Raw genomic sequence first — 25,794 nt, 5'->3', positions numbered from 1 at the left:
AGCTTAACTCTAATAGAGTTCTCTTGCAGCAACATCCAAAGTGGAAAGGAGCATCAATGTCGCGGGTAGAGCGGTGTACAATATTGTGACAATATTTTAACAAATTAGACAAAATTAAATTTTTACATACATATGTATTTTTACGTACATATATGTCATGCCTGTGTCCATTAGGGTAGACAGAAATAATGGTGAAGGGGAAATAAAACACAGCTACCCCAGAAGGGTAGCGGCACTGCTGGAGAATCCGTCCGTCCCATTTCAATCTTTATTTTTTTATATTTGTTACGCGATTCTTGGTAACGGGCCCCTTTTTTTATACAAATTTACATTTTATATTTTTCTATTTAGAACATATTTTTGGATGACCTTTTTGTTTTATATATTACTAGTTTATTTGCATATCAATTTAGTGGATTTCAAAACCAATGAAATGGATTTTTTTTTATACAACTTAGAATGGCAAACAAGCTGACGGTCCACCTAACGGAAAGTGATAACCGCCGCCCATAGACATGAGCAGTACCATAGACATAACAGAGTATACTGTTTCGCCCATGACACCCCCCGTGCGTTGCCATTCCTGAGGACTCAGGTGTTATTCCTCTGTACCCAGTAAATTCACGCCATATCCCACCCTTCAAACCGAAACACAGCCATGCAAACACAACTGCTTCACGGTAGAAACACGAATGAGACAGAGGTACCCTAGCAATCGACTTTTGTACAAAGTCTCCCTCTAGATGGTGTATTGAGATAAAAAATATACCAGATTTTAAATTAGACCTTCAGGAATACAATTATAAAAACCGCATCTCATTCAATGTAGTAATTTTGGCTTAAAATTCGAACAAACATACAAATAGATTGAAGAAATTTCTAGCTATTACTGTTTTGGCTTCTATTGGCCCCTATTGAAACAAGTAATTTTGGTATGTAGGTATAGAAATTTTTTTTTAAAAATAATGTATAACATATAATACTAGCTGATAATGTAGCTTCCTGTTGGAAAAAAATTAATTAAATTAGGTTTAGTAGTTTTTAATTTTATTCATTACATGTTTGTTAACAAACGAACAATCAAATTGGTTTTTTTTATAATATAGAAGTATAGATATATATATATTATAAATAGGGATAAAATCAGCGATTTAAATTCTAATATTTTCAATTTATTATATATAAAAAGCAATATCTTGTATTATATGAATATCTTATTGATTTTTAATACTTTTCATTGATTTTGAAATAAAAAAATTACTTTTCAGTATGAATTTTGTCATATATATATATATATATATATATATATATATATATATATATATATATATATATATATATATATATATATATATATATATATATATATATAACTGACTTCAAAAAAGTAGACATCCCTATTTGGTTGTAATTTTTTTTAATGTTCGTTACCTCATAACTCCGTCATTTATAAACCCATTTGGAGAATAATCTTTTATCTGAAGGTATACACTTTCAGATGAATTCTAAAGAAATTTTATCAAAATTAATTCAACAGTTAAGTTTTTAAGTAAAATAACTGGTTTTTCTACGATTGAAGTCGATTTACGTTTGTCGAACACTATTTTAAATTATTTGTTACTTCATCACATCTGCTATAAATTAAAACTGTTATTTCATTTCTAACAATGTTAAAAGTATTATAGGAAGGTTTCTACGTTAATATCTATTTGTTGAACTTGTTACGCCAGCGTTGGCTAACGACTCGTAAATTCCTGCGACCTAGCACATTGTGGTCTGCTGGACTCGGAAACTAATTAGTTTGGTGGTCAAGTCGCGGATTTATTGGTTCGCTCGTTATACTACCGACGGTTACTGTTCTTTATAGTGTTAACTGGATGGTAGAATTGAATTTTCGAGCGATTTCAAAAAGAAAAAGTGACTTTATTCGCTCGTATTTATTGTTAAGTTTGTTACGTTCGTTACTCAGTCAGTTGTAAACCGATTCGGATGATTCCTTTTATTATAATAATATTATTTACAATCATTTTGGGTATAAGACATTTGATCTTATAAATTAAAAGTACCTTATAAAATCTACTTGGGTCAAGCGTGCAGATTTTGAAATATTTTTTTTTATACAACTTAGAATGGCAAACAAGCAGACGGCTTACCTGATGGAAAGTGATAACCGTTGCTTATAGACATGAGCAGTATCATAACAGAGCATACTGTTTCGTCCATGATACCTTCTATGAGTTGCCATTCCTGACGACTTAGGTATTATTCATCTGTACCCTGTAAATTCACTGCCATATCCCACCCTTCAAACCGAAACACAGCCATGCAAACACAACTGCTGAATAACATCTCAGTCCTCAGGAATGGCAACGCACGGGGGGTATCATGGGTGAAACAGTATACTCTGTTATGTCCATGGTACTGCTCATATCTATAGGCGACGGTTACCACTTTCCATCAGGTGGGCCGTTAGCTTGTTCGCCATTCTAAGTTGCATAAAAAAAAATCATAAACCATTCTTTTTCAGCTAGTTAAGTGCTAGCAAATCAACGAATTTTCCGCGTGGTGTCCCGAACAATTGTAGGTATTTATGCAAAAAACATATTGACATTCCTGTGCCGAATGCGAGAGGAATTTCCACGCGGTACGATGGTGTATGTAAGTACGAATTTCACTAAAGCTGACTCAGTTGTGAGCAATGGGGCGGATGGAGCGTCGACTGAAAATTAGTAGTTATAGTCCATATTTATTTATTTATTCTTTATTGTATAATAAAACTTTGTACAAATGGTAACTTAATGCCATATGGCTCTACCAGTTAACCATTAGGTAAAAAACATATTGACGTCTATCAGTAATTTTTTAATGTTATATATATAAATATTTTAGATACTTTTAATCACGGAAAATTAAATAATTCCTGTGGGATAGTTAAAAAACTATAGTAACAGGCATAGTACATACAGCTTAGTACACAACCTACTTAAATCATTTCGACCCAATAAGGAGGTTGAAAATATTAATCGAAAGAATAAGAAATACCACGCAGGCGAAGTCGCAGGCATCAGTATGCCTTGGGAGAGACTTATTTCCAGCAGTTTAATTAATGATAATGGAATGGTAACTCTGCCTGCGCTAACGGTATACGCTGGCGGGGGATCGGTGAAGGATGATAGGTGATGAAAAGGCAGGTCAGTTAGCCCACCGTGATGAATACACCTGGAATTCAGCATGACGGTTTCCAGGGGGGATCACGTGGAGGTCGACTTTATAGTTCGCATTACTAACAATCCCTTCCTCCTATGTCCAACAGTGGGCTATAGTAGACTGATAGTGTGTATGTGTGTGTGCGTGCGTGCGTGTGAATGTGTGCGTGCGTGTGAATGTGTGCGTGCGTGTGTGCGTGCGTGTGTGCGTGCGTGTGTGCGTGCGTGTGAATGTGTGCGTGCGTGTGTGCGTGCGTGCGTGTGTAACAAATGGCTTTCTTAATTTTTTCTTCAAATGAAAATGGGTTAATTACAGAAAAAGTGTAACACAAAAGATGTCGGTTAAAATTCAATTTGAAAAAAATCACGACTTCACATCATACAATTGTAATGCTGATTCGAAATCGAGCTCGCGGAGTTTTCAAATTTAACATTCCCATTTCCATTTTTCCTCAAATCTGATTGATAATATTGAAATCTGTAATCTGATCTCAAATGACATTTAGCTGTCGAAATCCACCATCGCCGAGTACGTATTCAGAATTTTCCTCAAAAATCCCATGGCCTTTATTTATTTTCACCCACGTATTTAATTCATGTCCGTATTAGAAATTAATATTAAAATTAAATTCATTTTATATTTAGCTACTTGGAAATTTTGCATAAATTGCAAATTGTTATAGGAATATTATTAAAAAAAAATTAAAATCTTGTTTTTCATAACCACCCACTGGGGTCTCTATTGCCAAGTCGCTGTGTACGTTGAAAAAAAATATTTTTTATTTTTTTTATACAACTTAGAATGGCAAACAAGCTGACGGTTACCACTTTCCATCAGGTGGGCCGTCAGCTTGTTTGCCTTTCTAAGTTTTATAAAAAAAAAAAATAGATATCTGACCGATATGGGCGATAATATTTTTCCACTATCAATATCTATTACCAATATATAGATATCGGATCGGTATTCATATTACCCATACCTAATAGAAACTATTATAAGTTTCGAGCGTTAAAATGCCAATTAATCTGTGCCCACTTGTTTGGATTCAGAAATCGAATATCGACTTATCGTAGCATCCATCCGATATGAAGGTACCCAGTTTGCTTAACTCAATTACGAAACATTCTGTATCTGGCGATCGTCACGTACCACCAAGTGGTCTAGTTTTGATGAAATTTGAGACATAATGAGTTGGAATATGGCTGGTTTTACATTGACAGGTGAGGAAGTAAATTTTGCTCAGTGATAAGGAATTTGGGAATAAATAAATACCTCTGGACAAGTAATACCGCCATTTAGTCGTAAACTAATCAGAGCTTAACTATGGGTTAACATTGGTTATTGGTATATTTTTTATTATGCATGAAAATGGAATGGTAATGTCGCTTGCGCTATTTCATGATAAAAACAATTTAATTTAAGACAATATTATTCTAGAGAAAATAAGTTTCTTTAATTCAACAAAAGAATTCACTCATATACATTGAAAATTCTATTGTCTTAAATTTAGCTTCAGAAAAATCTTTGTTCCATTGCTAGATTTTCTTTATTTTAGTTTCAGAATATTCTTCATTCTTTTGCTTCATAGTAAGGTTAGTTTTTAGGATTTGGTTCAATAAGTTTGTTTTCTTTCAAATCGTTTTTTTCTAAAAACAAATTTTTCAAAAGAATTTTCTGAATTTTTTTTAATACGTAAACTTTCAATTTTAAGATTAGATGTAATTTTAAACTTTACACTTTTTCGTAAATATTATATTTTTTATATATCTTTACAATATCTAGTTGAAATGTAATCTATTCTAGATTTGCTTCTATATAGTGATGAATATTAATCTGTAATTACAGCGACATCTATTAATGACATATGATTTACATGAACTAAACTTATGAATATAAATGAAATTGGTTTTCAATTTGAAAACATTTATGATTTCATAATAAAAATGTCACATTTAATTAAATGATATAAATCATAATTTGAATTAAATATTAAGTAAACATATCTTTTCGGTTTTAATACGTGCACATCTTTAATATGATGTAAATATATATGAGCTAAGTAACTATAGATAGATACTCTTTATTGTTTCCTCTAAAAAGTTACAATAGTAAACTAATTATAAATATAAACACTTACAAGAAATAATCACAACTATTGTTTGGAAACTGCAAGAAAATCGTAATTTTTTGATTAGATAAGCCCTTTTACCTATGTGGAACAATGAGGGATAATAAGTGAAAATTAAGTCAGTTAATATCATGACAAAGCTAGAAACTGAGTGTGATAGCTCCCAGGGGGCAGCATGTAGAGGTCTACCTGATAGGATTATATTTTCAGTAATCAGGAATTTATCCGTATTACTTATTTTATCTTTATTCCTGTTATAACTTATTGTTTAAAGAGGGGGGAGGAGGGGGGGGGGGGAGATAAAGGAGGTTGATACAATATCAGGATTTCAATATCAGGATTAAGCCTCATATCGTGAAAAAGTTGTGTTTGTATGGCTGTGTTTCGGTTTGAAATGTGGGATGTGGCAGTGAATTTACAGAATGGTACAGAGGAATAACACCTGAGTTCTCAGGAATGGCAACGCATGGGTAGTGCTAATGTCTATTGGCGACGATTATCACTTTCCATCAGGTGGGCCGTCAGCTTATTTATCATTCTAAGTTGCATAAAAAAATTGATCCCGTATAATACAAAATCAAACTTGATATATATATATATATATATATATATATATATATATAATTTGGCACTGAGAGCATATGTTACTTTTTATTCTTGTAACGCAGACAAAGTCAAGATCATTATTAGTTGTTCATAAATTAAAATATTACAGTTCGATTTAATTTAGTTAAATGAACGTTTCACAGGCAAAATTCAATTTAAATAATTTTACATTTTTAATTAACTCTCCGTCAAAATGGAACCGGGCTCATTTAAATGCTAAAACTCGATCATCCCATTGGTTAACTGGTGGATAATCTGTATATTAGTTCCATTAACCTCTAAGATCAGAGTTTAAAAGGGTTTATAAACAATATTCATATAGGATAATATGAAATCAAAGATGTTTCTTTTTCTTGTAGTTATATCTTTATAACATAATTATTTCTTATTATAAATTATTTAATCATTAATATAATCTGGTATGTACGAAGATATTTATTGATTTTTTTTTATTTACAGACGTTAAAAATGAATATGGAATTGTTTACTTATTTGTATCACCTATTCAAACCAAATATTCTATACAATTTTATAAATCAGTAGAAATTGAATAATAAATAATAGTGAATAAACTTAATTAAAATATTTTAAAAATACATGTTAAATATTTTAAATAGCTTTTCCACAAACAATAATTATATTACTGGTTGTTTGAATAGAATAGAATAGGAACATTTATTGCCAGTAAATATACAATTACAATATAAAATATAACTAAAATATACAAAAAGTGTCCCACACCCGGCAAAAGGAACCGGCTCAGCTGATGCTGTGAGTGTCCCAGCGCAATGTGGACAGCTGCACAGCGCTGGTTTTTAACCAGTACCATTTGATTAAAATTTATGAAAGATTTGAAACGAATCTAGTGATATGGACTTCCGCAAGATAAACACCTTTTTCAGAAAAAATATTATACTGTAATATTTTGCATGTAAAGAGAAACATAAAAATTAAATAAGCTTGCAGAGAATAGACCTATAGGTACTGAAATGACCGTATTATTCTTTCTGAATTTAGAATTTTTATTTCATATAATTATTGTCCCAATATATTTTATAGCATTAGCAAATTCTTAGTTTTATATACGGCTAATTTCATATTGATTTCACACTGTATAAATTTCGTAGTGTTCCATTAAAATAATACAATCTAATCCGAGTAAAACAGCAACAAGTCATTGTCATAATCCAAGGAAAACAAAACGGCGAACGGCGGAGCTCATCTAATCCCGCGTAAAAGAAAATTGGGGGTATAAACTAACCTTGTCCTATCAACCCTCGCCATATTGTGGTAACACGCTTCAGATAAATAACGTCTGTTCACGGTTGTACAAAGTAGATAGCAGCTGCTACGCAGAGACAATTTCTCGCTAAACTGGCTACAGAAATTGAATCTCCACACCCTATAACCAATCATTAACATTTAACGATGGGTACATTTGGATGGGTGATTATAATACGCTCAGTTCTATTTATTGATTGAGAGTTTACGATTAGGTGTAACCGGTCTCTTTAAACGGCCTTAAAAAGGAGATGTTATAAATTCATTTCTTATTTTTTTGTGTACATTTGAATGGATTATTATAATACACTTAGTTCTATTTATTGATCAAGGCTTTACGATTAGGTGTAATTGGTGTTTTAAAACAGATTTAAAAAGGAGATGCTGTAATTTTTTTTTGTGTATATTTGGATGGGTAATTATAGTACGTTTAGTTCTGTTCATTGATCGAGAGTTTACGATTAGGTGTAATCGATCTCTTTAAGCGGCCTTAAAAATTTATTATTATTATTTTTTTTCTGTACATTTGGATGGATCATTATAATATGCTTAGATCTATTTATTGACTGAGGGTTTACAATTAAGTGAAACCGGTCTCTTAAAATGACTTTAAAAAGGAGATATTGTTCATTCATTTTTTGCGTACATTTGGATGGGTATTTTCATACGTTAATTATATTAATTAATTAAGGGTTTATCATTAGGTATAACCGGTATCTTGAAGCGGTCTTAAATTTTTTTTGTGTATATTTGGACAAGTGATTTTAATACGCTTAGATCTATTTATTGATTGAGCGTTTACGATTTGGTGTAACCGGTCTCTTTAAGCGGCTTCAATAAGCAGATGGTCGTAAACACGTATTTATTTTTTATGTATATATCACGCAATATCTTCGCCGTATTTATCTGTGGCTGCAAATTTTCAATTCAACTCTGCTTTTGATCCTTCTTGGAATCGATGGAGTTGTGGGTCCGATAAGTTTTTTTTTTTATTTTCGGAGAAAAATCTACTTATTAATATTCGATTCCGCATTCTAAATTCGAATACTTTGCATGTAACATCTCGTTTTTTTTTTCTAAATACGAATTCTGAGACTGGTTAATATTGATGTTGCCATGTTAAAGTTGCTGTTTTTATTTTTTTTTTGAGAAAAAAAAATTGTATAAAAGGATTTGTAACTAAGTTTCTGAAGTCACTAGCTATGTCTGCGACTACGTTTGTGTGACCAGGATAAAAAAAAACTCTAATAATAATATGTATTTATGATAAATAGATTGTGTATGCCGCATTTAATGATTATTGTTTGAGCCTGGTTACCAGAGGGAGACTTTGTACAAAAGTCGTTTGCTTGGGTACCTCTGTCACATTCGTGTTTCAACCGTAAAGCAGCTGTGTTTGCATGGCTGTGTTTTGGTTTGATGGGTGGGCAGTGAATTTACAGGGTACAAAGGAATAACACCTGAGTCCTCAGGAATGGCAACGCATGGGGGTTATTATAGGCGAAACAGTATACTTTGTTGTGTCAATGGTACTGCTCATATCTATAGGCGACGGTTACCACTTTCCATCAGGTGGGCCGTCAGCTTGTTTGCCATTCTAAGTTGTATAAATAAATAAATGTTGTTTGAGCTAATAAATAAATTAATAATAAGTTATTTTAAATACACAATCGGGACTTAACGGGATAGAAGCTTTTACAGGTAAATAGCACTTACGTACCTGCTTCTTTATTGCCGACGTTTCCACGTGGATTGTACCACGTCGTGGTCACGCCACGACTGAAGTGAGCGTCGTATTCGCCTGACAGCGCGTATTCTCTTCGAGTACCCTCATACTGTCACCATTATTATCTAGAGCAGGGGTTCCCAAACTTATTTTGTCTACTGCCCACTTTGGGAATAAATTATTTTTTAGCGCCCCTATTTTTTCATTTACTTAAAAAATACTGCTACTTTAAATTAAATTAATAAATTATTGTGTAAATTCTGTAAATTCATCATTTTATTCTGAGTCTCTTACTTTAGGCTTGCAGTGCCTACAAGGGGGCGTTATCGCCCCCTTTGGGAAAGGCTGACCTAAAAGTACCCAGACATCCACTTCAGTCCTGTTGTGCCCACGACGTGGTTCAATCCACGTCGAAACGTCGGTAATAAAGCAGCACGTATGAAGGTACTGTACGTTTTCACAAAAACAGCTGTGAGTAAACTGCATAAAATCTAGAAGACAGAAGAAAACAGACAGACAGAAGACAATGCATATAATGAAGAGTTTGGTTTTCCAATTTGTCTGTATAGCGCAGAAACTTGGACGATCAGGCAACAAGAACGCCGAAAAATTTATGCTCTAGAGATGTGGTGCTGGCGACGACTGCTGCAAATACCTTGGACTGCCTTTCGAACTAACGTTTCCATTCTGAACGCACTGAAAATCAGAGAGAGATTGTCGTCGACTGTTTGTATACGAATTCTCAAGTACTTGGGCCATATCATCCGGAATGAAGATTGTATGGAACGTCCAATTGTCCAAGCGGTACAAGGCAAACGTTCTCGGGGTTTTTTTCTTTATGGGTGAAAATGGGTAACTCCGCCTGCGCTAACGGGATACGCTGGCGGAGCACCAGTGAAGGGCAATAGATGAGAATAAAAACAGGCCAGTTAGCCCATCATGATAAATTCATCAGGAATTAACCATGATAGTTTCCAGGGGGAACCGCGAGGAGGTCGACCTGGTTGGGTATATTGCTAGCAATGGGATTCTCAGTCTCCATTACTAACAATCCCTTTCCCCCCAACATTCTCGGGGTAGATCACCAACGCAATGGACTGACCTCATCAAAACGGCCACACAGCAGTCTTTTGTGGAATGCTCTCGCTCAGCGGCGAACAGAAGTAGATGGAGACAGATTGCGAGGACCTCAATCGCGAAGGAGAGCCTCATCGACGATCCACTATCATTGTGAAAACCACGACCACTCTGTCAAGAGTGTACGACTGAAGAGAGAGCGATGTAGGTACTATGTACTTACCTGTAAAGGCTTTTACATCTTGTTAAGTCCCGATTATATGTGTAAACAATGTTAAAGTTTAAAATTAACTAAAGTTTAATATTAACTATAAGTTATTATTAGTAGTTAAATAATGGGAGCAGATAAGGTTCGTCAAGATATATTACCGTACCAATATAATACCATAGCAAGATTAATATCCCATTCTTATGGCATAAAAATGGATTGTACGGTTATAGCAGGTAAAGGGTTACAATAAAAAAAAAAATATGCGTTTTGTATAATGTGGTGTACGCGTAAGAATTTTTATGAGGGGCCCTTCGGAAAGTATGGCAACATCTGCATTACCTGTCAAACGTTAAAAGAAAATCATACGCCAAATTACGTTTAACGCCTCGAATTTGAAATCAATTCCATTTTTACATAAGTTTGCGAAGTAAAAAATTATGTTCGTTCTTTCTAAGTGGGATTTTTTTTTTCTTTTCCTTTAACGACGAAAGTTGCAAACAAGCATACAGCCTGTCTGGTAAGTTTAGTTAGTCCGAAATGATATGATTTAGTTCACTATTATCCAATCATAAACTTTTATCTATTAATAACATCTTTTACAATGTAATCACTATTATGAGTGATGATAAAATATCCATTTCTGTTAAAATACATTTGTTAAAACTTTAAGCAGAAATTTGAGATAAAAAAAAAATAAGAGACAATTTTTTACTTAAAGTTGGGTAAAAAATTACCTAATCTGGCAACACAGGTCCTCTATCACGTTATCGTTCGTTCACCATAACGCCTACAGTCTAGACGCCTCTGACTGTATAAATGCCATGACATTCCGTAAACACTTTCTTCCATGCACAACCAAAGCATGGAACCTACTCCTAGCAGGAGTATTTCCATCCAAATAGATACAACATTGAAACCTACATACAATAAACGAGCATACTCCTTCTTAAAACGCTGGCAACACACATGCAACTTCTTTTGCGGGTGCCTATGGGTGGCCTATGTTATATAAAAAAAAAAAACTACCCCGTTACAGACTGAGGTCGTGAACATATTATTAAAGAACTTATTCAACATACCTCTAGCTCTTGGTTTCATCAGCAGTTTCTTGATGATGTTGTCGTAGGAATTTTCTTCCGCCACCCCGGAGTCTTTCACCAACTTCTCTTTCACCGCTATGCAGATGCCGTTGCGGGCTAGGAGTGCCTCTAACTCTTCGAAGGCCTGTAAAAAACTTTTCATTGAACAAATATTATGGTAAAAATACATAAATAGTAGGATTTTGTGCATAATAAATAATAAATGCTAAATATAATCAATTCAATTCCTTAATCCACAAGCCATATATATACAAACACACATATACACATACGCGCACGCACGCACACACGCACGCACACACACACGCACGCACGCAAGATATGTGTGTGTGTGCGAGTGTGCGTGCGTGCATGAGTGCGTGCAAGCGTGCGTGCGTGCGTGCGTGCGTGTGTGTGTGTGTGTGTATGTGCGCATGTCATGAGGAACAAGCAACGAACATGGGGAGACACAGTCCAATATCTCTGTATCCGTGCTAACTTAAAAAGTTTGTTTCATATTGGTCCGATCTGGAATTGCACCCAGGACCTCATATAAGCAAAGTAACGTGCCTACCACTATGCTTCATAGGTGGTCAAAGTAGTAACAAATAGTTAATAATGAAGTGTAGTAGTTTAGTGTAATTTTCAAAATTTTATTTTAAAAATTCAAATGTCTTAGTTTTAATTGACTCTATGTACTAAAAAAATTTTTATACAAAAAAAAAAACCATACTGTTTTATAAAATACACACTGTGATAGTATGTATTTTATAAGACAACATCAGCAATTTTAAACCTTTTTTTTTTATAAGTGTTTTTCAGACCAAAAAATGGCGTTATTAATAATTCTGTCAATAATATAATTAATGCCAATTTTGAAACGTCATTTTAAGTAGTGCAACATAAATTAATTCAAATTTATTCCATATATCATTTTCAATTTTACTTAATCATAATTATTATGAACTATAAAATATTATATGTCAATTTGCATTAAGTTTAAATTAATTAAACTTACCATAAATTAATTTGTATGTGAACTAATTGAAATTGATAGCTTTCAAACTGGACTTTATGCATTTTATATTTGATAATGTAATTGCAACTCTGTGCACTTGATATAGGATTGAAAGTGTGATGAATTTGTGGCAAATAGGACGATTTAAATATTCACGAAGCTATCGATAATATATACATATATCATGCGATTGATTTTCTTGCACTTCTTTCGTACTTCTTTCGTATTCCCGTGCATCGATTGAATAGTTTATTTAGATTTAATTGTTTAGTAGTTTGGACAGTAGTTGATTAGTACAATATGAACAATAGTTTTTTTTTTTTATACCACTGAGGTGGCAAACAAGCATACGGCCCACCTGATGGTAAGCGGTTACCGTAGCCTATGAACGCCTGCAATACCAGAGGTATTACGCGCGCGTTGCCGACCCTGAAGAAACCTCTTTACCCCCCTTTTGAAGAACCCCACGCTGTAGTCTCTCGGGAAAACCTCGGCAGGGAGCTCATTCCATAACCTGAGTGTTCGTGGGAGAAAGCATCTCTGAAACCGCGTTGTACGCAACCATTTAGGCTGGCATTTTCTATTTTATTAAAAAAAAAACAAAGTAACCGACATAGTCCGAAGGATCAACAAACTGAAGAGGCAGTAGACCGGTCATATAGCTCGAAGAACGGACAATTGACAGGGAAGAAAGGTTTTCGAGCGGTGACCCCGTACACAGTGTAGGAAGACCCCCATTATATTTTTTATTTTTTTATGCCACTTAAAATGGCAAACAAGCTTACGGCCCACTTGATAGAAAGTGGTAGCCGTCGCTTATAGACATGAACAGTACCATGGACATAACAGTGTCGCCATTCCTGAGGACTCAGGTGTTATTCCTCTGTACCTTGTAAATTCACTGCCATACCATAGATGAAGTGATGACCTCAAATGCATTGTAGGGAGTCGGGAAGGGATGTAGGTGATTCAGGACCGTTCCTTATGTACATGCATTAATGCCAATTTAGATGTTATATATAATGTAGTAAATAATTAAATATATATATATATATATATATATATATATATATATATATATATATATATATATATATATATATATATATATAATAATATACATATTTAAAATATAAAATAACCTACCTGTGTGTAAATTCTATTCTAGGTAGTATATTCATTTATTTTAACATCCACTGTATAAGTAGGTAGATATTATATTTATTTATAGTATATGTATTTATGTAATATTTTATTATGTATCTTAATATTTTATTTAACTGTATATTTGTTTATGTATACTAAATATTAATAGTTGTAGCACTTCAGCTGCCCGCTAGCAACATGTTTTCTAACTGCATTGGGTTGACTGGAAGAGATCTCTGTCAGAGATAAGTCCACCCTTGCTCACAATATTTATAAATGCATTAACATTGTAATTTACAAGTGCAATAAAGAATATATATATATATATATATATATATATATATATATATAAATTCAATGGTTAAATATTTGCATGCCATTTAATGTGGCGAAACATAATGGACATCTTGTAAACTTGACAAATGCAACATCTTATCTACAATGTTTCTGGCAAGTAAATTTAAATTCTTTCATATGTCTTGAAATAAAGTCTTCTCGTCTACATTTATTTGGAATATAAACACATGAGACTTGATATAGAGTAAATATTGTATGCAAATGCCCGTCTTATTCGTATATTTAATTATTGAATTTTTAAAGTTAATTTGGTACCACGCTTTGTAGTATTAGAGGATTGCGCACATTCAAAATGTATGTATGCTCATAATTTTGGAGGCAAATACACGAACAGCGTTAAATAACGTGTCATTTTAAATTAACATTATAATAATTTATAATTAAATTAATAATAAAGTATAATTAATTAATAATAAAGTATAATTAATTATTAATAAAGTATAATTAATTAATAATAATAGTAATTGGAGATCAGTCCAATAGTAGTAATTATTATATTTATTATTTTTATCTTTGTCCGAATTAATCGAGTCTACTAAAGTTTGCGTAAATTTTTATTATGTTAGATAGATAGATAGATAGATACTCTTTATTGGTTCCTCCAAAAGATTACAATAGTAAACTTATTATAAATATAAACAATTACAAGAAATAATCACAATGAGAAAATAATGGGTGACGTTATCGCTAAGAGCGATCTCTTCCAGGCAACCTTTGGATGGAGAGGAGTAATTATAAACAATTTGGTAGGAGGCACGATGAAAAATTTTTTGTTAGTTCTAGACATGGGAGATGTAATACATATAATAATATAAATATTATCCCTACTCATTATATATATATATATATATATATATATATATATATTATGTTATACTAGAAATAGATTATAGATATTATATACAAACCTTAATCCCATAACTGGACTCCTCATAAATGATGGACACGTAACTCCATCCCAGCCTCTTGACAATTTCCACCATGGCTTTCACTTGGTGCAGGTCAGATGGGATTGTGCGCGTGAAGTATTCAAATCGGGCCTTGTTCGACAGCTCCGGTGATGTTGAGAAGAATGATACCTGGATATAAGAAAATATATGTATTTGACAAGTATATATTTGTCTACAAAAGAAAGGAGGCCATTTGTAAATGCAGCAATAAACGTTCTTTAAAAAATCAATCAAGGTCGTCAAGCCCTTCTTGAGACGGGTTGATAGAGACCTCGGGGAGTTCTCCTTTACCCCGGATTTAACTACTGGGGCATCTACTCCCTTGGATCTCTTCCTTGCCCCGAGGTCTTCACCTAACGCTTCCACCAGAAGGATCAGAAGATCTGTCGTCGTCGTCGACCAATCACATAAATCACAATAAAATATCCTATACTGGGGGGGAAAGGGATTGTTAGCAATGGAGTTTGACAGCCCCATTGTTAGCAATATGCCCTATTAGCTCGACCTCCACGTGGTTCCCCCTGGAAACCACCGTGAACAATTTTTGTTGAATTCTTCACGATGGGCCAACTGACGTGCTTCATCCTCACCTATCTTTCTTCGCTGGTGCTCCCGCCAGCATATCCCGATAGCGCAGGCGGGGTTACCATTCCATTATCACCCATTAAAAAAAAATCCTATACTCCAAATTTGTATATAAACTATCTATGTACCATTCAATTTAAATTCGTACAGTAATTTATGATGTAATGTATAGGTATATCTGTGCAAACTTTCGTATTTATAATTATATTTGTGTACGAAACATAAATCTAATTCCTTTAGATTAATATTTAAAAAAAAAATAAAAGAGAAGTAATATGTCTCCATAATTATTATGAAAGAGCGGTTTCTCCTAACACAAGCAATCTTTGCTTAACAGGAGTAACCAAACCCTGTAATGTAAGTAACTACCTTTGTATAAAGAAATACATTTATTATTGTATTATTATTTCTAGAAAATTCACATCTCCCCTCTTAAGGAGAGGAGATGGCAAACTAACCCCCGGCAGAAGCACAGTCGGCCGGGGTTCAGGGCCCCAGGGAGAGAAACCGGCGTACAATGCGGGCAGAATCTAAGAGCACCGCTTTCTGCATCTTTCCCGGGAGTGAGCCGCCTCGGAATCCCAACCGTCTGAGATGTTGTTCCAGACTGGTTGGGATAAGACCGTTTACCGACATAACGATTGGAATGATTTCGGTGGATGTCACCCCCCACATTTCGGTCACCTCGTGAGCCAGATCGAGATATTTTCTTTTCTTCTCGGTTTCGGCTTTCACGAGGTTCTCGTCATGCGGTATGGTGACATCCACCAAAAACACCATCGAGAGTGCCCGATTATTATTATTATTATAAGAAAGAATCGGATAATACGTAGTTTTATTCTATTAAAATTCCCTAATAAAAAATATCCTAAACAATTGCGGAGATAAATAAAGTTTCTTGGACTAATCATGTACGATAGCAGAAAGAAAATATTGTATAAGTGTTCACAGCCAATCGAGCAAAGCTGCGGGATACTGCTTATTATTTTGTTTTTTATACAACTTAGAATGGCAAACAAGCTGACGACCCACCTGATGGAAAGTGATAACCGTCGCCTATAGACATGAGCAGTACCATGAACATAAAGGAGTATACTGTTTCGCCTACGATACTCCCCATGCGTTGCCATTCCTGAGGACTCGGGTGTTATTCCTCTGTACCCTGTAAATTCACGCCATATTCCACTCTTCAAACCAAAACGCAGCCATGCAAACACAACTGTTTCACGGTAGAAACACGAATTGTAATATCATTGAAGTATTTAAGTTTAAACCTAAGAAAATGTACAGATAGAAAATTAATTAGTGCTGGTAGGTATTATTCTTTAGTTAGGATTCTACCCAACAGAAAACAATGAGTTTAATTAAAACATAATGCTATTGCGAAAACGTCGCCACTTTAAACTTTACCTCGATTATTAGTTTGAGTTAATTTTTAATTAAGTTAATTAATTAAAACATCATAATATTTTTAATTAATATTATTCTATGAACAAAAATTACTTTTTCACTGGAAGGGACATGAACAAAATTAAATTGCCAATTTACAGAATGCCTGTTTGTAATGATGACGGTAGATTATTAATATTTATGTTATTGTAATTTTAAATTTATTATTTACAATTAAAAAGTTTACAAATTTGTCTCTTTTACTTTGGATCCTATCTTATATTCGCTTATTAGTAAAACGCCTCGATTTTGAATGAATGAATGATTTATTTGATTGATTTATACATTTTGCATGAATAGTAGAGCATATCATCGTCATTTCAGCCATTATCCGTCCACTGCTGGACATAAGCCTCCCCCATAGACTGCCATAAAGAACGTCCTGAGCCACCTGCATCCACTGACTCCCTGCAATGCATTTGAGGTCGTAACTCCATCTAATGCTAATGCTTACATTTTTTGCATCAGTTTGTTGCATCTACTATGAATTAGATGGGTTTTCTTAAAAGATAGACTTATGTTTATGAGTTTTTTGGCCTATAAAAGAGTGAATAGTATTCAGTAAAGATGCTCATCGTTTCGATTACAATATTTATCTTGTTATTTCAAATGTAATATATAAAATTCTCGTGTCGCGGTGTTTGTTACCAATCTACTCCGAGACGGCTTTACCGATTTTTATGAAATTTTATGTGCATATCGGGTAGGGCTGAGAATCGGCGAACATCTATTTTTCAGATCCCTCAATAATAAGGGTGATCCACCCTTAAATATTTTTTTTTTTATTTTTTTAACATTTTTTTTGTCTTTATTATGATTTAGCATTGAAAAATAGATACAACTTTAAATTTTCACCCTTTTACGATCAACTCCTGTTTTTTAATCGCGATTTTTATATTCCGCAATAGGGTTGCAAGATGGCAATCGAATATAATAATTGTAGTAGGATAAAATTTCATGTATAGTTCTAGAAATAATGTATATGGTAAAACAACGTTTGCAGGGTCAGCTAGTATAAGAATTTTGCATCTTTTTTTTTATTTAAACGTACAATAATATTTTTCCCATATAATAAGTAATAAATGTACATTACGGTAACCCTATCTACGTACACATGGATGAAAAATATCTGTTTTTAGCGAAGCATTTGTATGGAAACACTCTGACAATTTAAGAAAAAAATTGGGGAAAAAGGGACTGGAAACCATTATGGTTAATTATTCTGACAATAATTACGACGGGCCAACTGACTTGCTTTCATTCTCAACTCATTCCTCACTGGTGCCCCGCCAGCCCGTTACCATTCCATTATCATCAAAAAAAAAAAAAATGTAAAATAATAAAATATTAAATTAGTGTGAATTTGTATCATACGAAAATAATGTTGATATTTGAAACTAAATATTAGACGCTCTTTTACTTTTGGATGAATAAAATAAGTTTTTTTATTACTTACACTCTAATACGTCTTTGAAGTTACGTCTAAGATAAAAATGTTTCGTATCAACTCAAAGGAAATCACTGTTAGTGACTTCCCTGTCATGCATGTAGCGCCATCTCTTATTTGGCATGTCAGTCTCATATTAGCTTTGACGGGGCCTCGTAATCAGTCCTTTTGCTTTTACATACTAGGTACATAGTAACATTTTTCATTTCATAAAGCTTTATCCACATAACGCCGAACTAGGGGGGAGAAGGGATTGTTAGTAATGGGGACCTATTGCTAGCAATATACCCTGTCAGGTCGACCTCCTCCTGGAAACCATCGTGATTGATTTATTGTTAGATGCGTCACGGTGTGCTAACTGACCTGCTTCAGTCTCACCTATCATCACTCACTGGTACCCTTCTAGCGTATACCGATAGCGCAGGCAGGGATACCATTCCATTATCATTCATTAAAAAAAAAAAACGCCGCACTAGACCGGGAAGGGACGGGTCAAAAAACCCTTTAAGAGGTATAGATAAAGGATGATAGGTGAGAATGAAATGGCATCTTTGTTTTTTATTAATGGGCGATAATGGTATGGTAACCCCGCCTGTGCTATCGGTATACACTGGCGGGGCACCAGTGATAGATGACTGATGAGGATAAAAGCAGGCCAGTTAGCCCATCCTGACGAATTCAACTAGAATTAGACACGATGGTTTTCAGGGAGAATCACGTGGAGGTCGACCTGACAGGGTATATTGCTAGTAATTAGGCTATTTGACCCCATTACTAACAATCCTTTTCCCTCGAGGCATCTCTGTTAGCTCATCGTATAGAAATCACAATGATTTCCAAGGGAAACCGTGTGGAGGTCGATCTGATAGGGTATATTGCTAACACGAGGCCAGTTAATCCCCATTACTATCAATCGCTTTACCCCCCGTACCCCCATAATGCCTAATGCAGTCTTTACCTGTGGAATCTTGAAGAGTCGTAGTAAGTTGGCCACTTGTACGGAGGTGACGCTCGAGGCGGCCCCGACCACTCCTGATATCACCTTCCGAACTGCGGTCGCGTTGCAGGCGTACTCAGCATCGTCGATGTTACTTATTGAGCCTGGGTATAGGTAAAACATATATTAATCTAATGGTTAATGATTATACATATATAATAGATAATGGGTCAGACCTTTCTTTCCTGTGAGTGTCTGAACCCTCTGATCGACCCGATTTCCACGTGTGTTAGATATTTATTTTAAATTATATTAATTTTCTTAAACATCTTGTGTCAAAATGTATTGATCAGGTAAACTTGCCACAACATGTGCACACAGCATGGTCCCGGCATAGAATGGACCACCCCTTGTTTTCCCGTGAGTGTCGTAAAAGGCGACTAAGGTAAGTTACTTATTTTTTAATAGATGAAAATGCAATGGTAACCCCGCCCGGGCTATCGGTAAACACCGACGAGGCACCAGTGGAAGATGATAGGTGAGAACGAATGTAGGTCAGTTGGCCCACTGTTTCAAGCATTAGGTTATGGAATTCATTGCCTGTTGTTATTAGAAGTACAAAATCCATTGATGCTTTCAAACGACAAGTGAAAGATTATCTTTTATCTATCTGATTCTTCTTCATTTAAAAATTGGCATTCTTTATTTATGTATTTATATAATTATTTATTTTATGATAGGTTGTTTTCCTTGTGCCTATAATTATTTATATGTATCCTAGTATTGGGTACATATTTAACATATATGCATGGGATTATATAATTTTGTTTGATTGATATGTATATGTATGTGATTGTGTATGTATGTATGTGTATGTATATGTATATATATGTATGTGAATATGTATGTATATATGTGTGTATATATGTATATAATTTTTATATATTTTTAATTTGCAAAAGATGCTTTTTTAATTATACAGCACTATCATACCTACTTGTACAACAATTAGTCCATTACCTTAAGGTTGTCTTGAAAAGATTACTCTCAGCAATAAGACCGCCTTACTGTACTTATACAATTGTATCGTTATGTTTGTAAATTGTCTTGCTTATTTCCTATATTGTATAATGCAAATAAAGTATACTCATTCATTCATTCATTCATATATATATTATATGTTTATATTATAGATTTATTGAATTTTTTAAATATGAGTACCTAATATGTATTATTACATTTAATCTATACTTATAATAAATCTGTAGAGAGATCAATTCTGTACATGAAATATATTTCCAAAATAACTATCAGGCGGTGATTAGTGATCGATACTGATGCCAAAAATGCAATCAGTGAAATTTTTGTCTGTCTGTATGTTCGTTATAGAAACAAAAACTACTCGACGGATTTTAACGAAACTTGGTACAATTATTCTAGATACTTGATTTATTAGACAAACACAATTAAATTAAAAAACAAAATTTCAAAATTGATAAATAAGATTTTTTTTAAAGAATTGGATAAACATGTTAACAGCACACCTGGTGTCATGTACCTGCCATTTCTTTAAACCTTAAATTTATATACAAATTTATAAATAGTGTCATGTGCAAAAAATCTGTCAACTTTTAGTTTTTTTTTTTTAGTACGTTTGTTCCGTTGTGGAACAGTCTAAGGTCGGAGACCATGCTGCCTATAAACTTTTAGTTAGAGAAACTTAGAATAATATACCTATATGAATTTATACTGCCGTGTGGTACCTGCATAGAATAAGCCACCCATTCCTTTTCCGTAGGTGTGGTGAGAGACGACTAAGGAGGGCGCGGGATGGGTAGCAGAGTTCCTCTTAAAACATCACCAAAGCCTAACTGCGGTTGCTAATCCGGCTGCTTTTCATCACGCTACGATCAATAGGAGCAGAGCAGTGATGGGAAATGTTGGGAAAACGGGAGAAGTTACTTTATTTTTAAGCTTCCGTCGCGTGTGCAGCCTTAATGGCCACTTTTTATAATGTAAAAATGTCCACCCGTGCGACGTCGGGACTGTACGCTAGTTTATAATATAATAATATAAATAAAAATAAACAATACTATGTGATTTTAACGGCCATCAAAAGTGGACGGTTCTATCTGTAAATTGCGGTGCCCCTACCCCCATAGGGTCACGTGTCTTATGTGCTTACTTATTATAATAACTAATTTGTACCACGCAGCATGCGAATAAATATAAATAAATAAATAATAATTTATCACTTATTTTTTTTATACCATTAAGGTGGAAAACAATACGGCCCACCTGATGGTAAGTGGTTACCGTAGCCTATGAACACCTGCAATACTAGAGGTATTACGCGTGCGTTGCCGACCCTGAAGAAACCTCTTTACCCCCCTTTTGAAGAACCCCATGCTGTAGTCTCTTGGGAAAACCTCTGCAGGGAGCTCATTTTACAAGCTGAGTGTTCGACTTGGCCAGGCGTGTTTGTACAGGCTCTGTTTTTGCACAAATTAATCTATACAATTTGTTCCTATAATCATTTTTTAGAAATCTTGCGATGAAAAAAGTATAGTACATACCCCCAATAAAACGTATAATTTACAAGCAGTATCTCGTAACTTTGCGCGCGAGAATTAGTACATAAAGTACTTTATGTACTAAGTTAGTATATGACCTACACGTGTGCCAAATTTTATATAAATTAGTTCAATGGTTATTGCGTGAACAAGTAACAATCATCCATGCATCTATTATTATAAATTCTCAATATTACTTTTTATGTTATCTCATAAATATTGGTTTGAAGGGTGGGATATGGCGTGAATTTACAGGATACAGAGGAATAACACCTGAGTCCTCAGGAACGGCAACGCATGGGGGGTATCATGGGCGAAACAGTATACTCTGTTCTATCCATGGTACTGCTCATGTCTATAGGCGACGGTTACCGCTTTCCATCAGGTGGGCCGTCAGCTTGTTTGTCATTCTAAGTTGTATAAAAAAAAAGATGTAAGAATAAAGAATTTTCTATATGGCCATTTATTTCCTTTGATTTTACACACAAGTGACTTTACTTTGCACACAGCAATATAGTTGTTGATTTGCTCTTCTAGTAAACATTATGTTCGAAATATAAATATAATTGTATCGTAGAGAAATAGTTTTGCATATTGCATAGAATTGCAGGAGAACAGCTACGGCTCGTAACGTTTTGTAATAAATGAAACACTCAAGTAACGTCTGCGAGTGAAATAAAGCCAATGAAATTGCAGCGAAGACTACATTTTGCTGTTAGTATATGGTAGATACAGGGAAGCCGATATATTTGTTAACAAGTTATTGTTACTCAGCTAGAATTCTTATTGGTTGCTATTGTTCTACAATGATATATAAATGATTATTTATTTATATTATATTTATTGCACCACTTAAAGATATACATACATACATACATATCGATCACGCCTGTCTCCCATTAGGGTAGGCAGAAACAATGGAACGCCAAATGCTTCGATTCAAACAAACCTCTTTCGCTTAAAGATACAAAACAATATTTTAGCTTGCTTAGTATCAATAAAACTTAAAGTACTTCTACATAACTGTAATTGTATATATTTAATGTAGATAACACCAATAGAGTTAAAATTTTCTTAACTGTAATCTTCTAGTTAAACTTTAATGTTATTTCCTTTATTCTGTTTATTTTTATAACTTAATATTGTTAGATTTGCATGTATATTAATGTATATTCCCCTTATTGGCAGGATTTTGTCAGTAGTTACCACGCTTGGCAGGCAGATTGGCAACCGCAGTTAGGCTTTAGTAATGTTTTAATAGACACGCTTCTATCCATCTATCTAAGTTTTCTTAATTGCCTCATACGACACCCATGAGAAAGGAAGGGTTAGCCCATTCCATGCCAAGATCACAAGGCATGGATAATGATTATCAGGAGACAGGTAACTTTACTGTTTGTTTGCCAGTTTCTAACGACAAAAGAGCTTTTTTTTTTTTAATTGATACAATTTATAGTGTAATTTAGAAACTCAACTATATTTTTTTAATGGATGATAATGGAATGGTAACCGTGCGCTGTCGGTATATGCGGAGCACCACTGAGGGATGATAGGTGACGTAAAAGCAGGTCAGTGAGCCCATTGTGACGAATTCCACTAGAATTAACCACGATGGTTTCCAGGGGGAACCGCGTGGAGGTCAATCTGGCAATGGGTCAGTTAGACCCTATTATGTTAGTAATCCCTTTCCCCCCCTACTCAACTATATTGTATGCGGATTAATCAAGTATTTCTCTCTACCATCAGCAGATTGGTATGCAGAGATTGAAGGTGAAATATATGGGAGTTGCTTTTTACAAAGTACGTAAACAACTTCGATGCAAATAAAGTTGCGGCCACTGGTACATAATAAAGCTGCAACAGTGCAACCACTTTCATACTAGCTGCAAGTTTGTTGAGCGGAAATCGAAAATAAATATCGAAAGGAAATCGTGTAAATCTTGCAACGTGCACTTCAAAAGAGCATCTGTGTGACGACGTTCCACGACGCTTAATGAAAACTTTAAATTACAACTTGGAGAGATATATCATTAAAGTAAATGTGTGAGATGCAGTTGCATCGACTAAATGCAAAGAAGTGTACGCTTAACGATGCATCTTGTAATATAAATACATGGACTATTTTACTTTTAAAATATCTTCATAAAAAGGAAGTGCTCAATTCTGTTGAATTTTTTTTTACTAATTTGAAAAATTCTTTTTTTAAATTTCAAAGAGATATCTTAGTATAGTTCGATTTTTAAATCAAAATAGTTTTTGCACGATTGACGTACGTGTCTTTTTTTCTGGTGGAATAAAATGTACCTGTTTATATTATAAATTTAAAAGCTATATGTAAATATTGCTTTACATAGAAGCGTGACAAATTATGATTATGTACTAATCTCATTATTACTTATTTTAAAACAGATAAACGAATTTATGTACGATGAGATGTCAGCGGTTTATTCGATTTAAAACATTACACGTGTCAATCATAATAAAATTTATTTGAAATCACCGCGAGAGAAAAATCTACCGATCGCAAAAGGAATTATCAAAATCAGTTCGAAATTGACGAAAATATAGCTTAACAAATTGTGAGTCCTCTTCTTTTTCAACCGACTTCAAAAAGGAAGGGTTTTCGTTTTGGTTGTATGTTTTTTTTTGTTTATTACCTCATAACTTCATCGGTTGTAAATTGATATGGAAATATCTTTAATATGAAAGGATATACTTACTGGTTATTCCCATAGAAATGTTATCGAAATCCTTTCACTAGTTTAGTTTTTATTTCAAAATAACTGAATTTGTCACAATTGAAGTCGGTTATTTTGTGACCCAAAATCAACAATAAAAAGAAATAAATAAATGGGCTACAAATAAATATATATCTTGTTGTAAAATTAATGAAATAAATTTAATAAATACGTACCTTTGATAAAATCCACCGCCATTTCCAGTCCATAAGTGTCTTTATCACAGTCATCTAATATATGAGCTCCAAGCGTCACTCCCGGCAACAATTTCAGTTCGTTGTTAATTATATCTAACGTGTATAACATTGTCTCTAACGCCTGAACACCGCCTTGTGGCATCACTGGCCCACAAGTCATGTTATCGGATCTCTCGTGCACCATCATTAGGCCTCCGAGTACTAAATCGCCTTCAATAACTGCTTCTCTCTTTATGGGCCAGTGTGGATGGTGTTTTTTGTCTTTCACTTCACCTATTTGATCGTTGGACATGTTTAACCAATCGCTTTCCCTTTCGTCTCTCAGCGGTATCATATCGTAACTAACTAAATCTCTATCGATTAAATGTAAACCATCTTTGAAGTTACTAATGGAGTCATAGAGGTTGCTATCTTTTAAATCATCCAAATTTGGCACGTTCGTGTGTTTATGCTTATGCCGATGGTGATGTCTGATGCTTGGGTTCTCTTTGTAGAAGTCACGCTCGTCCCTATATCTGTCTGGCCTCATTTCCGATCGCTGCGTGATGATGAGGAGCATAGTCGTCGCCAACCAGCGCTGGCCGGGTCGCATGTTACTGTTGTGTGTCTCATGCCATGCTCAAGTGTTGGGTCCATGTTGGTGAATGCAACCCGTACATTTTAATCTGTAACAAATGAAATCAATTTTGAATTATGTTTTATGAAATCACTTAAATATCTCTTCGTTTTATAATTAGGATGGTATTTTTTGGCATCAAGTTTCTAGGCCGATGATAGGTAAATGCTGTACCATATAATTATCAAATAGTTTATAATTACTCCTCTCCATCCAAAGGTTGCCTGGAATAGATTTAGAATCGCTTTTAGCGATTAGGTCGCCCATTGTTTTCTCATTATGATTATTTCTTGTAATTGTTTATATCTATAATAAGTTTACTATTGTAATCTTTTGGAGGAAACAATAAAGAGTATCTATCTATCTATCTATCTATCTATATTATTTTTAAAAGGATAGCGGTACATCTGTAATTCCTACTATGTTGTGAGTGCTCATGGGCATCTTCACTAACCATCAGGTGAGC

The 25,794-nt window shown here is 34.2% G+C and overlaps 1 protein-coding gene across 1 annotated transcript in view; it reads right to left on the bottom strand.

The window, feature by feature from the left end:
- Window positions 1–25,371, bottom strand: part of LOC113511366 (metabotropic glutamate receptor 2-like) — a 96,408-nt gene extending 71,037 nt beyond the window's left edge. Inside the window, exons 1-4 of the mRNA XM_052902260.1 lie at window positions 24,692–25,371; window positions 19,226–19,368; window positions 14,745–14,915; window positions 11,316–11,460 (exon numbers count right to left, since the gene is read on the bottom strand). Coding sequence (XP_052758220.1) covers window positions 11,316–11,460; window positions 14,745–14,915; window positions 19,226–19,368; window positions 24,692–25,304 — 1,072 coding nt within the window. The 5' untranslated portion in view covers window positions 25,305–25,371. The remainder of the gene's footprint in view (window positions 1–11,315; window positions 11,461–14,744; window positions 14,916–19,225; window positions 19,369–24,691) is intronic.
- Window positions 25,372–25,794: the final 423 nt, after the last annotated feature.

The sequence above is a fragment of the Galleria mellonella genome, unplaced genomic scaffold, assembly GCF_026898425.1.
Source record: "Galleria mellonella isolate WM207_F2 unplaced genomic scaffold, CSIRO_AGI_GalMel_v1 utg89, whole genome shotgun sequence".
NCBI lineage: Eukaryota > Metazoa > Arthropoda > Insecta > Lepidoptera > Pyralidae > Galleria > Galleria mellonella.
This window is presented reverse-complemented; position numbering and strand designations above follow the sequence as displayed.